The 14,137-nt window shown below is 42.5% G+C and overlaps 1 protein-coding gene across 1 annotated transcript; it reads left to right on the forward strand.

The window, feature by feature from the left end:
* The first annotated feature begins 414 nt into the window (after nt 1-414).
* NPM1 (nucleophosmin 1) lies at nt 415-14,100 on the forward strand. The gene is made up of 11 exons (XM_076349629.1): nt 415-536; nt 1,267-1,346; nt 4,360-4,479; nt 5,286-5,379; nt 6,141-6,244; nt 6,784-6,845; nt 7,341-7,395; nt 9,014-9,103; nt 10,037-10,138; nt 12,695-12,769; nt 13,744-14,100. The coding sequence occupies exons 1-11, from the start codon at nt 473-475 to the stop codon at nt 13,780-13,782; spliced, it is 885 nt and encodes a 294-aa protein (XP_076205744.1). The 5' UTR covers nt 415-472; the 3' UTR covers nt 13,783-14,100.
* The last annotated feature ends 37 nt before the right edge of the window (nt 14,101-14,137 follow it).

Below are 14,137 nucleotides of genomic sequence, written 5' to 3' on the forward strand. Positions count from 1 at the left end.
CACGCCGCCGCCCGGCCGGTCCCTTCAGGTTATAGAGGCAAGCGGGCACCCGCCCGGGCGGCGCTCGCCGCCCTTTCCCCGCCAGGCGTGCTGGCGAGGCCACGCCGGCCCCAGCCGTGAGGGAGCAGCCACCCGCGGGCGGCCCGGCCCGGCCCCGCGGGCCCGCAGCCGCTCCGGTGGGCGCGGGGGCCGCCCCGGCCGCCTCCATTTTGTGACGGCCGCAGCCCCCCGCGCGCGGCAGGGCAGGGCGCCGCGCTCGCGACCCCCCTTCGGCGTGAGCGCGCCGCGGCGGGGCGGGGCGGCGCGTGCGCAGAGGCGGGGCGGCGGGCCGAGGGGGCGGGGCCGGGGCGCGGGTCTCGCGAGAGCGCGCGGGCTATATCTGGGAGTGGGCGGGCACGGGGCTTCCTTTAGTGCGCGTCCGCCCGCAGCGCCGCATCCCGCCCCGCTCCTCCCGCGCGAGCAGGCCGAGAAGATGGAGGACAGCGCCATGGACATGGAGAGCATGGGCCCCCTGCGCCCCCAGACCTTCCTCTTCGGTAACGGCCCGCCGCTCCCGGTGCCAGCCGGCCCCTCCCCTCCGCTCCCTCAGGCCTCGGTGCCGAGCGGGAGGCGGCCCGAGGCGGCGGGGCCCGCGGCCTGGTGCCGGTCTTGCGCCGCGCTTCAGCGGGGCGGGGAGGGCCCTGCCGGGGGAGGGGGCGCGCGGCGGCCGCGGACGTTAAGGCGGCGCGCGCCCCACGTGGCGCGCTGCTCGCACGTGGCGGCGGCGGCGCGGTGCGGCCCGGCCCGGCCCGGCGCGCTTTTGTTCCCCGCGCCGCCCGCCCGCCGCCCCGCCCGTTCCTAAGGACGCGGGCGCGCTCGGAGCGCGCAGCCGGCGGGCGGCCGCCGAGCACGTGGCAGCGCGGCGGAGCACGTGGAGCGCGGCGGGGCCGCGGCGCGCCTTGCCGCCGGCCCCGGGGGAGGCCCGGCCGCCGACGCTGGGGCCCCCCTGGGAGACGGCACGCCCCCGGGCAGCGCGGAGGACGCCGAACGCGGACGGTCTTGGGGCGGATGGGCTCGGAAGGACCGCGCTCGGCCTGCGTGGTCGGCAGCAGGCCGCGGGCTCGCCTGGGGTTTTCCCCACCCCACGTGTTTCTGGCGTGCCCGGAGCGCCGCGGGTTTCCTGTGCGAGTGCAGAGCCGCGGTGCAGCAAAGTTTTAAAATAATAAGCGGTGAGCAAGTAGCTGCGTCTAAAACCGGCGCGCTTGTAATTAAGTGGTCTTTTCACAGGCTGCGAGCTTAAAGCAGATAAGGAGTATCAGTTCAAAGTAGATGATGAAGAAAATGAGCATCAGCTGTCTTTGAGAACGGCAAGTATTGTTTGGTTTTTAAGTTTGTTTTTTTTAATCGGTGGTGTGCGATGCTGTGAGAAGTGAGTTTTTTAACGTGCGTTTTTGCACTTGTTTATTTTGGTGGTAAGCGATTTTATGTGAATCTGTTAAATAATAAGCTCCTATTGGGAGTGGAACATACCGTCTCATTTGAAATATTTGCTGTGTTGGAAAAAAAAAAAGTTTAAAATATCCACTAATGTTGTGTCGTTTACAGCAAGCAATGCAAGGCTGGAAAAGTTGAAAAATTAACTCACAGTAGGTTAGTAAATTATATTAAATGGAGTTAAAGGCCGGGAATATACACTCTGACATCTCTAATGCAGTAGTTCAGATGCTGCAGGAGCACAGGGGGAGGATAGATTTATACAAGTCATGGATGGGCACATTTTAGTAGACTTTATTAGAAACTTTTATTTTGAAAAGCTTTCCCATATGTTTCCCAAACATAATTCCAGTCCTTTCTTTCCCATAAGCAGCTGATAACTAAAGTTAAATGGGGGGGTGTGTGTATGTTTTGATTTATTTTCCTCAGTGTTGTCCCCTCTAAGGATGTAACTGGGAAACGCTGTCTTTTGTTCAGGTAATTCATCTAACAGACTCCTCGCTGAGCAGGATACTCCTGGAAATCAGGATCTGTACACTGAGAGTTCTTAGGTGTGTCCTTAGATCTTTCTGCTGCCACACAAGCAAGACACTATTTCAAGGCCTTTGTTCTGGGCTGAGCATGTTACTTCTGGTTAGCAGGAAGATAATATGCCACAACTTCACAGGCAAGGAACTGAAGAGTTGCAGCATCTCTCTACTTTATGGTTTATTACTGTGTTTGTTTAAATACAAAGAGATTCCTTGATGATACTTGGAAACGAGTCTTATAATTGTGGATTACTTCCTACAACAGAATTGCTTCCTGCAGGAGACTTGCATAACAATGCTCTCCAAACTTATTCACAGTGTTAGTTACAACACTTTAATATAGGCATTAGAGTTTTGTGAATCATGTGTCCTCAGTCCTTGCATTTTATGAAAATTACAACCTGGACTTGACAACGACTAATTTGTTCTTAATTAGAATTTCTTCTGAGGGAAGAGTATAGCAGTAAAGTATGTACAGGGCAAGTTCATGTGGATAGTTCTCATATCTGAATGTTTGTCGTGCAGATGAAATTAGTCACCTGAGTTGTGTGGCTTTATCCAAAGATCCTGTTTTTGGAAAATTTACCTATAGCATCTCTTCTGATGCTGTGCACTCTTCATGGGGGATGAAGCAGATTGAATGCATACAAGTACTTAAGTTTTTAGGGTTGTGGGAAAAAAAGTCTTAATTCAATAACCTGCCTTTTTAAAGACAAAAGATGATATACAGGAGAAACGGGGGTTGAAATAACAAATGACAAACTGGAAATGTCTAAGAGGCTTGGAAGATCTTGGACATAGCTACAAACAGAAAATGCCTTGGCAAGCAGAGGAAGGAGTTGATGGAAGATGAAGTGTGAAGGTAGCAAATACCTGGGGACTGATCTGCACACCTGATAAAAGACTAGATGTAGAAAGATTGGCATGTCAGTTAAGATAGAAGTGTGGCGATGGACTTGGGTATGAGGTACAGAAAGAAGTGGGGAGAAAAAAGGATAAAAGTGAATGGGAGGGGGGATTGATGCATATAGAGGTAGAAAGTGGCATGAGGGTTTCTGTAGATGTCTTGCTAATGATATGGAGAACATAAAGAGGGATGGTCACTGCTTCATTACCTATTTATTGCCAGTGTGCATTCCTTCAGTGTAGAAATTAAAGCACACGAATGGATATTGCCAGACACTCAGTAAATAAATTAAGTGCTGTAGTATTGCTTGAACTGGTGCAAATGACAGGAGTAACTGGGGTGGAGGGCATGCTCTTAAATTCTTGGCCTGGTGGGTAGTTTCACCAGCTGAATGATTCAGTGTTGTTGCTAACCCATTTGAGAGGTGAGATCAGAGCAGCAATTTCACTGTAAATTTACAGTAACAAACCTTACCAGGAGTAGTGAATCCTGTATCCTATTTCTCAGCCTTCAGTCTGATGCATCTAGTCTGGATCATTATAGCCTGCCTAAAACTCAGCTCTTGGAGAATGGCGATTTGAGTTGTATGCCTCTGCCTGAAGTGTTTACACCCACATCTTCCGTGGAGGGTGGAAAGCTTTCTTTTCATGGGCATTGGGAAAGGAAACAGAGAGCCTTGTTCACTTGTCTCGGGAATAATTGTAGTACTTCAGGGGACTCTTGGTTTTCCCATCTCTTGTGTGTAATCCTGACTCAGATGCCAGAGGTTCAGAGAATGGAATTTCAGGCCTGTCCCATGTCTTGTCACTCATTTGCCTCTCCTGCAGCTATGATTTTTGGATCTTCAGAAAGCGCCAGACTTGTACCCAGTGTAAGGAATCCAGGCACTTTGAGTTTTGAAATGCTCTGGGACAGCAGCTCTCAGGCCTTGGTGAATGAATGCAGAAGGCATGTGCGTAAATGACAGCACTGAACTGAGCAGTTGTTAAGTCTTTAACTCCTCATTGAATGTCAAGTAAGCAAAAGGTGTGTAGTGTAAGTGGTAGTTAAGCAATTAGCAGATGAAACCTGGCAGGCAGGGGAAGGGTAAAGGCTGTGATTCTGGAGTAGTGACAGCAGTTGTTTCCCTTCCTCTAGGCATGTGTTTGTACTTCTTCCCTTGGGCCAGCTTCAGTGCTGACTGGACTTGTCACTGACCCATTTCAATGCAATAATCCAGTAGCAGAAGATCTACTTCTCACTCATCAAAACACATGCCTTGAGTTGCACCTTGCAAGTGCCGGTGTTACAGGGAAAGAAGATACTGGCTTGGGGAGGAGTGCAACTGAATCATTAGCAGTCAGAAATACAAACTTCAGTCTTAAGAGATACAGAACAGCGAACAGAGTTTAAAAGACTTCAGAATATTTGGGAAGATTCTCAGAATGTGCACTGCTCTTTACTTCACAGGTTACTTTAGGGGCTGGAGCCAAAGACGAATTACACGTTGTAGAAGCGGAAGCATTGGACTATGAAGGCAACCCTATTAAAGTAGTGCTGGCATCTCTGAAAATGTCAGTGCAGCCTACGGTAAGTACAGGAACTTGGAAAAATCTACTATAAATTGGGTCTCGGGTGAGAAAGACAAATTAGAAAAGGTTTTGGTTGACTGAGTTTTAGTGAAACTGCACAGTGGTCAGTGGGTTCAGACAAGTGTCGGTTTTGGCGTGTGTAGTAAATACAAGCTAAATGTGATTTTGTGCCTAGTAGATTTACTCTAGTCATCTGGAGATGATAGACTTTTGTTCAAATTATGCATTTTTTTAAAGAAGTGATAGTAATTATGCATGTCATCTCTATGTATACAAAGGTATGCGTTTGCAAGCAGATGCATCTATAGCCTGTGTTGCTTTCTCTGACCCTGGGATGAGAAAAGTCTAGTTTTTCTGCAGGTCCCAAACTCTTTGAGAGATTCTAAAGGTGACTGCTACCCTTTCTTGATTTAAGGGTACCCTACTTGTCATTCCTGCCATCTGGAATGTAACTTGAATCAGTGTTGCTGATGTTGTACAAGTGGAACTGCACAATGCTGCAGGCAGGTGTGATGGATAATGTTCAAATTGGCATTGCTGCCAAGATGAGTAGAAACAAATGTGGATTGGTCTGGCTTTGAAAAGTGTGCTTTAATTATGATAAGCAATGAGAGTATAGTAAACTCTGTTATGGCATATTGACCCTGAATTGACTAAATATGTCAGGAATATTCTATCAGATGGAAACTTTATTAGCCTTGGAGTCTACAGATGTCAATGCTCTTGGTTTCATTTGAATGAGTTGTCTTGTTAAGCACACTTTGCCTTTAATATTTGAATAAATAACAATGCTTTTTTCCTTAGGTTTCATTAGGTGGCTTTGAGATCACACCACCGGTGGTCTTGAGGTTGAAGTGTGGTTCAGGGCCCGTTTACGTCAGTGGTCAACATCTTGTAGGTATGTGTTACTCTGGTTACTAATCTGATCTTGCTACCTGTCAGCACCAACAGAACTTGAGTGGTGTATGTGGTATCTCAAGCAGTAGTTTCTCTAATACTGACCCTCTGAATCTTTAATTCACTGTCCTCAGAAGCATGAGGTAGTTGTAGGACAAAGGAGTTGAGAGAAATGCTTGCATACCTTTTCTTGCCTCTTGTTTTGTATGGCTAAAGGGGAATTTTGTCAGCCTTGCAATTTGAGTTCTAATTTCAAATGGGTGTTAGGTTCCTGGTGTTAGTGTCTCCCAGCAGAAAGCTGTGAGCTTTCTGATATCATTTGAGAGTGTGAGAAGACTGCCCATGAAATAGTTTTGAGTTTGCACTAAAAACTAGGCCAGGACTAGCCTTCTCCTTTGTAGAATTGTCTTTGAAACTCTTTCTAGAAGTTCCCTTAAATGTGTCTCCTTAGAAATGGAGAAAATTATATTCTTGACGTTCTATGGCCTCTTTTCTGTGAGGAATGTTGCAGGCTGTGTATGGTTGGTATCTACCCATTTTGGATTTCGGTGTAGTAGTATCTGCATACAGTCAACTGGAAGAGTGTCTGATCCTGGTGGTTAGGTTGCTAGTAGGAAGCTTCCTCCTATCAATTCAGCACCTCAATAAGACCATGCCTATTTAGTTGTGGGTGATACTCTTCTGTTTGTTTCTTACTAGCAATCTTGTTTTAACTATTGTTACATGAGGTGGGTTTTTTACACATTGCCATCATTTTATCAGCATTAGAGGAAGAACCAGAATCAGACGATGAGGAAGATGATACAAAAATTGTGAATGCTTCAACGAAGAGACCAGCAAGTGGAGGAGGAGCTAAAACACCACAGGTATATCTGCTTTCAGTCAGCTTGTCTGCAGCATTTTCTTTTGATTTGGTATTAATGCTGCCTCTAGGAGTAAGCAGTTAGAGGGCTTGCTGTGATTTACTTCTACGTGGTCTGTTGACATCTGTGGGGAAGGGTTATTTTGTACTGGGGTCTTGACAAGTACTAAATTATGGAAGTGTAGTTAAGTACAGATAGTTTCCAAAGCTTTGCTGGAGGGGCCTAATATGAAGGCTACTTCTATGTGGAAGTTTTGTCCACTACAGTAACTGATGAGTGTGTGCAGATTCTAATATAAACATTGGCGTACTGCAAGGGTTTAAATGCTGATGGAAGCTCTGTAGTGTAGCAGGAAGGGTTCATATGCTCAGAGCATGCTGTAAATTTGTCAATAGCTCTTGACTTGTCAGCTGTAACTTACTAATTTTTAGCTAAAATTGGTGAAAGATAGTCTTGTAATTATGCCACAAATCATTTTGGATCAAGGTTGCTGTTTATTAAGACAATGGTATTGACACTTCACATACTTGATCTTTTTTAAGAAAAAAGCAAAATTATCAGAAGATGATGAGGAGGATGACGAAGATGAGGAGGAGGATGATGAGTATGTATTCTTGTTAACATTTTGAAATACAGGGTTAACTTGCAGAATACGAATTGTGTGGCATAACTGTTAAGTGAGCAAGCTACTTTTTTATCTTGGCTGCAAAAAAAATTACCTAAAGCTTATCTCCACAATGCGATCTAAATTAGCGTTACTCAAGTATGTCATACTGGATTATAAAACTTAATTTCATGTAATTCATTAACTTTTAATCTAGAATTTTTTATTAGTAGTAGCGGAAGTCATAAGATAATGTGCCTTCAGTATTAAAGCAGAAGGGAATGCATTTACTTGCTTTAACAGTAGTAAGTAGAGTATTTGGCCTAATACCTTGCCATGTGTTAAAACAAGGTGTAAGGTAGACTTGGGAAGATTACTTGCTTCTTTCATGAATAAAACATTTTAACTGGGGGTGAGAGGGAAGACAATTCCTAATGTGGTTAAAGCTGTGAATATGAATCTTGTTATAGTGAATGACTAACTTTCTAATTGCAGTGATGAGGATGACTTAGAGGATGATGAGGAAGAAATGAAAACACCAATGAAGAAAGTAAGTGGCATATAGACACACACTGTCACCCTCTTCACCCATGAAGGATTAAACAGCCTGTTTAATGAACTTTAAAGGAAGTGGGTGATAACACCAGGTAGACTTAATATCTGCAGCAAAGTTTCTTCAGACAGGGAGAGCAAGTGCTAACACCTCTTAACTTACTAATAGGTGTTAATTAACTGTCCTGATTTTGAGTCATCTTTGAGGATTCATATGAAGACCCCTAAAGCAGAAGTGTGTGTGAGCTGTGTTTGCATAAGTGAGATAGCTGTTTAGGTTTGAACTCTGCATTTATTGTAATGCAGAAGCTAACTGAAGTGTCCCTTCTGCAGTGTTCTGTTTTACAATGGACTAGATATCAATACAAGGGATGACAGTAATTGGGCAGATAGTCCCTTAAATCAATGAGTTTAAGCACAGCTATTTGGAATGTGTGAATGGGATGCTTTTGGTTTAGCTTAGTCTGTATAAAGAAATTGTAATAGGACATTAGAACATTTCAGTGTGAATGCACATCCAATCCATGTTTTATTTACTTTGCTGCAGAGGGGTGGCTGGGTTCTTAACCGTGTGCGTATGCACACGTGTGGTTGTCAGACTGGTGTGATTTTGTGTATGGCTGTTGGGCAGCAAACAAAATCCTGCTCAAAAACGAGGGTTGTGCTTTGCCATTTCAGTTAGTCCTGCACACTGTGAAAATGGTCTTTATAGCAACCTAACTTTCAATAAAAAAAAGGATCTAAATGTGTGAGCCCATTGGAAAAGGTTCACTTCAGGCAGCCGAGTGCTTGCATGTGGAAGTACATCAGCCCTTGAGTGCCATCTGGTGGTAAACTAAACTAAGACAACTTGGCAACTGCAGAGGTAGAAGGCAGTAATTTTTTTGAACTTGTGTACTTTGGCTTGAATTTATTTTTACATATCTGCTGTTCAGAAGCAAACATTCAATGATTTGCTTCACTATATGCTGCTCTGTCCTAATGAATTTCTATAGGTGATGGTGCATAATAGTTTTAAGGCCTGGTAAAGACAATCTGAACTGCAGATTTCCTGCCATCTAATCAAATCTAGTGTGGCTGAGCAAAATGGTCCTTTGACTTACATAGGAATATAAGAGTCCAGTTCTTAAATGTACATGTGGCATTGCCCATCCACATCCCAGATGGTATTTCTGTATGAAATGCCAAACGAGGTAATGGTTGTGTTAGAAAAAAAACAAAAGCACTGAGTCAGGTCTTGGAATTGCAGTGCCATCTAGAATTAGTCTTATGCGATACCTGCCTCCAAAAGTCTGCATGGTAATATATAAGGAAAGATGCAATACATAAGGAAAATACAGTGGAGGTCCCACATAGCTGTATGACATCGTAACAAAACTTGATCTTGGTTATGTAATGTATAGTGCTGCACCAACAGTTTTTCATTGAGTTCCTGTAGCATACATGCTTTTTGCTTGAATAATGGACGCTGATCATGTTGCATAGGCAATGAGAATGCTTTTTTGTTTGGTGTTAAATAGTATGTATTTGTCACTAAGTCTTGAGTATTATGTTAACGAGCTTAACATTTACTAGCAGTGTTTCATGGCAAATGAACTTAAGTGCTTTCTTTTCAGCCTGTCCGTGAGGCTTCAGGAAAAAATATGCAGAAAGCAAAGCAAAATGGAAAAGACTCTAAGCCGTCCACACCAGCATCAAAATCAAAAGTGAGTGAAGGCAAATGAGTAAAACAAATGTTTGTTCTAGTGTGGAAGCTAGTTTTCTTGCCTAATGGTAACTTTTAAGTAATGTAGTAACCATTAAGTTAGGTTTTTGAATCTTATTGTGAAGCATGCTGGGGATACTGTTCATTGCTTCGTGTTCCCCTGTGAAACTCTAGTGATCGATATATAACTATTAACAGCCAAGATTCAAAATCAGACATGCTGTCCCTTGTGAGTATTGGTGATCCCACGGTTTAAAATACAAGTCTGTATTTTTTTTGTGTAGCTGCTTGTACAAGAGGATGAGTGCCAACTGTGTTGCCACTGCAGTACAACAGGAGGCTGCTGCTAATAAGGGAGTCTCACTTAACTGATCCATTTGAGAACTAACTGTTTTCTTGTCCAGTTGCTTTGTAGTTGTCAGGCTTCCTTGTGCAGCTTTTCCTTGCTGCATGTACTCGAACATGCATGCAAGGAACTTTGATACAGAAATTAGTGTGGGATGGATGGATGGCAGAGGATAGCATCTGAAAAGCAGTGCAGATGTGTGCCTTTTAAAGCATGACCTAATCTGGCTGCAGTTGTGGAGTAAACTCTAAATCACTGAATGTTTGGGCTATTTTCAGTTTCATTTCTGTTGGGAGAAAGAGCTGCATAGGCACCTGCCTGGAAGTGTAAGATACTAGCTATGCTAACTGTGGTAACTCCAAACTTAAATGTTGTTCTTTTCCTTGTCTCTGAGGAATGTCTTGGAAGCACAAATTTAACTGCTGTGGCTTTTTGAAAACTGTCTGAGGTATCTATGTGATAGCTAGTTCTTTTATTCCATATAAATTCTATAGTAGGTTTTAACGCTCTTGTTTTTAGAAAACTTGATCTTGTATACTATGCAGCTTTATGTACGTGCAAGTTGCTAATGAAATGAATAATTTTCAGACTCCAGATTCCAAGAAGGATAAATCTCTAACTCCAAAAACACCAAAAGTCCCTCTGTCATTAGAGGAGATTAAAGCAAAAATGCAAGCGTCTGTAGATAAGGTGAGTTTTTGGAAACTTCAGGTTTGTCAGCCTTATTTTTGCACTTCCACAGATCAGAATAATTGGATGTTTTTAAGAAATGGTTACATGTCATTGATTGCTGTGCTGTTATCAGAGTATGTTGATGTTGAAGCTCAGAAAAATGAAAACTTGTTTGGGACAAAAAGAAGCCTCTACTCGTGAGAAACAAAACACCTACTTTGTTTTTGTATTCCTCCAGTAGTGGTGTTTAGTAATTTGGTATTTCGTAGTGAACTGTCTCAGTTAAAATTTCTAAAAAAAACCACAACAAGAATAAAACCAACAAACTTTGGGTGATATTTATTCTAAAGTTGTCTTAACTAGTGTATGCATTTTATTTTAGGCAACTAGAGTAAAGCAGAGTTCTTCACATGCTTGGAATTGTTTGGTCTTAAAGCAGTATGCAACTTAGATATCCAGATGCTTGTAAGGCTTTATGACTTCCAGAAGGGGGAGATAGGTGCTTGTGATTTGCATTAGTGAATCAATGAAGACCTGAAAGCATTTGGTTTCTGAACTGGAGATTGGGGGTTAATTGAGTCTCCCCGCAATGGATGTTTCATCTTTTGAAGGTCACAGGGCAGTCAGTCGGCTTTTGGTTGCTATCAGCTTTGACTAGTACTTCACGGTTACGCATATGAGTCTTTTTTTATACTTAAATAGCAGCTAAGAAGAATAAAATTGCATTTTAGTTACAGGCTGGTTGGGTGAAAGTGTAGCAGGTAATAGCAGTTCTTTCCCCCTTAGCCAAGTTTGGAAACCTTTGTGCTAACTAGGGGTGCAGCTCAGTACATGTGTGTACTGCAGAATAGGTGGTAGTGAGGACCTGACATCTAGGCCATATGAGTTCTGGTTTTACTTCTCTAGCTCAGGAGCATGCTTACAGATCATATGCTCCTTTGTGACTGAACCAGATTCTTTATTGGAGACTTATTTTTGGCTAAAACCTACACTGATGTCAGTGCTATGAAGAATTCTGGTGTTTTTTTTTTTAGTTTGGTCTGAAATGATAAACTTTTTCCCCTTATATTGGCAATCAAGTCATCTAAAGAATTAGGATTATCTTCTGCTTAGATTCTTGATGTTTTGAGGCAGTTTTGTCCCAGGAATGCAAAACAAGACAAAAAGTGTCTCGATTCAGAGTGAGCAATGACAGATTGTGATCAGGATCAAAATGCATGTCTCTAAATTGTGAAGCTGACAGTGATGGATGGTATAATTCTGCTAGGTCAAACTAACCTCTTGGATCTAGTGGATGCTAGGGTGGTTTTTTGCATGACTCAGAGGAGCCAGGATTAGTGTTGTTTCTGCAGTGTAAGCAGAAGTGGCTGAGCTGCTCACAGTAGACAGATGTCCCTATGGAGACCAGATAACTGGCAAGTAGCTTTAGAATATACTTTCTGTTGCTAAAGAGTTTTTGCTGGGAAATGCTGTGTAAGCACAAATATGTAGAAGCAATAGCAGGCAGCTTAATTTAATGTTTTCCAAGATGGTGCTAGAGCATACCTTAGGCAAAAGGTTTGTGCGTTGCCATATACAATAGCACTTCTAGCTGACAGCAAGCAAGTTAGCAGCTTTAAAAACTCCCACTTTATTATTTTATTAAATTATTAGAGTGGAACTGCTGTATTACGTAGTAAGTAGATGTCAACAAGCTAGTAGAAAAGCATCAGTACTTGACAGAATCCAGGGGTAAGACATTGTCCAAATCCAAGCTTTTGGTTGCAGTATTGCAGTTTCAAACCTTCCTAATGTAGCTTTGTTTCCTTTGAACATAAAACTGCTGTCTTCTGCAGTGTGCTGAGTAGCAGCTAAGTGTACTGTCATAATTGGCTAGGTATATTTCAAGTGATGCACCTGAAAAATGGGAAAAACATTACTCATGGGGCATGTGAAAGTAAATCTATGTCTCTTAAAATAGTGTGCTGTATATTTTACCTGGAGATAGGAGAAGACATGAAGATAAACCTAGATCCATGAATTACTGAATCTGCTTTGTACATCTGAGTATGTACAAAGACCATTTCAGAGAGAAGCAAGTGTCTCTAGAACAGCTCTTTAAATTCATAGAACTAATGTATTAGAATGACTCTTAAAGGGTAGGTGGGAGATCAGTTAATTTTTTGCTCTAGAGAGATGAAGTTGAAAACCTACCTGTGAAGGGTAGTAATGTCTCAAGTTGCATGCTGTAGTAAGAATCCATAAATAAGGAATTGGTTCTAGTTTACCTGAATAGCATATGAATGTTGACTACAGACAGGGTTATCTTAAGTGGTGAATGCTTGTTGTTATGTTTTTGAGCATGAGTAAAGATGCTTGTATAGCCATTTAGTGTGTAGGCACTCTTGTGAGAAATACCTGGGTACTGTAAAGAAGCAAACTTTTAAAAATGGTTTAAAAGCAGATTGGTTTGGGATGTTGCAAGGTGAGTTCAGTAAAATTCCATGTGTATTGCAAAGGGTTTACGCTTCATAAGTTATTTATTGGAACCATTAAATGACCTGCATACACCAAAGCTTGCTTTTTTCAAAATAGGGTTCTTCCCTTCCGAAGCTGGAGCCCAAATTTGCCAACTATGTTAAGAATTGCTTCAGGACGGAGGACCAGAAGGTAACTGAATTTATTGGAGCTTGATAAAGTCCAAAAATTTTTATAACCTGACTTAGGGATTCTTTTCCACTTCTTAATCTTTACAAGCTTTGGACTGTTTCAAAGAGTTACAAACCACGAACAATACTTCAAATTAAATAAATGGGAACAGTTTTAAGGGTTTAGTTGGCTAAGATGGGAAAGCTAATATTTTATTACATTTTTCCAGCTTTTATACGGTTGGTAAATTATCTCTTGCTTACTAAACCCACAGAATTTTCCTTTTGGCACCATATTGGCTAAGGAAATGAGCTGTGGTTTTCCTTGCTGCTGAATTTGGCCACCTAGGCCAGTCTGCTGTTCAGCCTTTTGTTGGGGAGGGTGTCTGGGAGGGGGAACTGTTTTGCGATTGAGATTATGGCTTTCTTGCTACATTTTCTCCCAAAGTCAACTGAACTCTTGTAAGAGGGCAAGCCAAAAGGTGGTATCAGGAAGCAAGTTTCTGAATTAGTTATTACTCAACATATACTAGGCTAAAATGTGTCTTAGATTTCCCTATCAAAATTCCTGTAAGTTAAAACTTTCTTCCAGTGACAGAATTCCTTATGATTTCCTGCTTCCTTCAGTGGTTCAGAGTAAACTTGTCTGATAGACAAATTGATAGGTTCTTGAAAGAATATTTAAAAGCAGTTAGCCTCAGCTACTGGAGTTGGTGTGACATTAGCCAGGGTAGGCAGAGTTCAGCCAATATTTGCCTAGCTGGTCCACACCCATCCTCTCACCTTCACTGAATTCTTACTATTGTGACTTACAGTGAGTAACAGTCTTCTAGCAGAAGGACCGAATGTCTTGCTTTCAACCTGATTTTTTTCTCTGAAAGGAATGCATTTTTGTTGTAAATTAATGTCAATATTTTGTGGAGTAAGTGGTGATAGTAAATTGAAAATAATTAGAAAAATGGATTTCAGTTTCTAACTTTTTGTGTACACTTCCAGGTCATTCAAGCTCTCTGGCAGTGGAGACAGACTCTGTAAGAAAAGAAAACAGTTTAAACAGTTCATTAAAATCTGCAGTCTTATTTCTGTAACCATTATTTGGCTGTCCTTTTTACAAATGCTGAAAGAGCTTTCCCTACCGTGGCTGATAAATGTCATCCAGATTACCTTGCCAAGAATGTGTTGTCCAAAATGCCTGTTTAGTTTTTAAAGACTGGACTCCACCCTCAGCTTCATTTTAAGTATGTATGGAATGTTTTGATAAGGCATGGTGGTGGTGGTGGTCAGACAAATGGAAATGGTGGGGAGACTAAATGTATGTGGAAAAAAAATAAAATTTAGTATTTTAATAAAGTACTATCGTTTCTTTTTTATGGGTTGGGGGTAGTCTGCA

This window comes from Aptenodytes patagonicus, chromosome 12 (assembly GCF_965638725.1).
Source record: "Aptenodytes patagonicus chromosome 12, bAptPat1.pri.cur, whole genome shotgun sequence".
Lineage (NCBI taxonomy): Eukaryota > Metazoa > Chordata > Aves > Sphenisciformes > Spheniscidae > Aptenodytes > Aptenodytes patagonicus.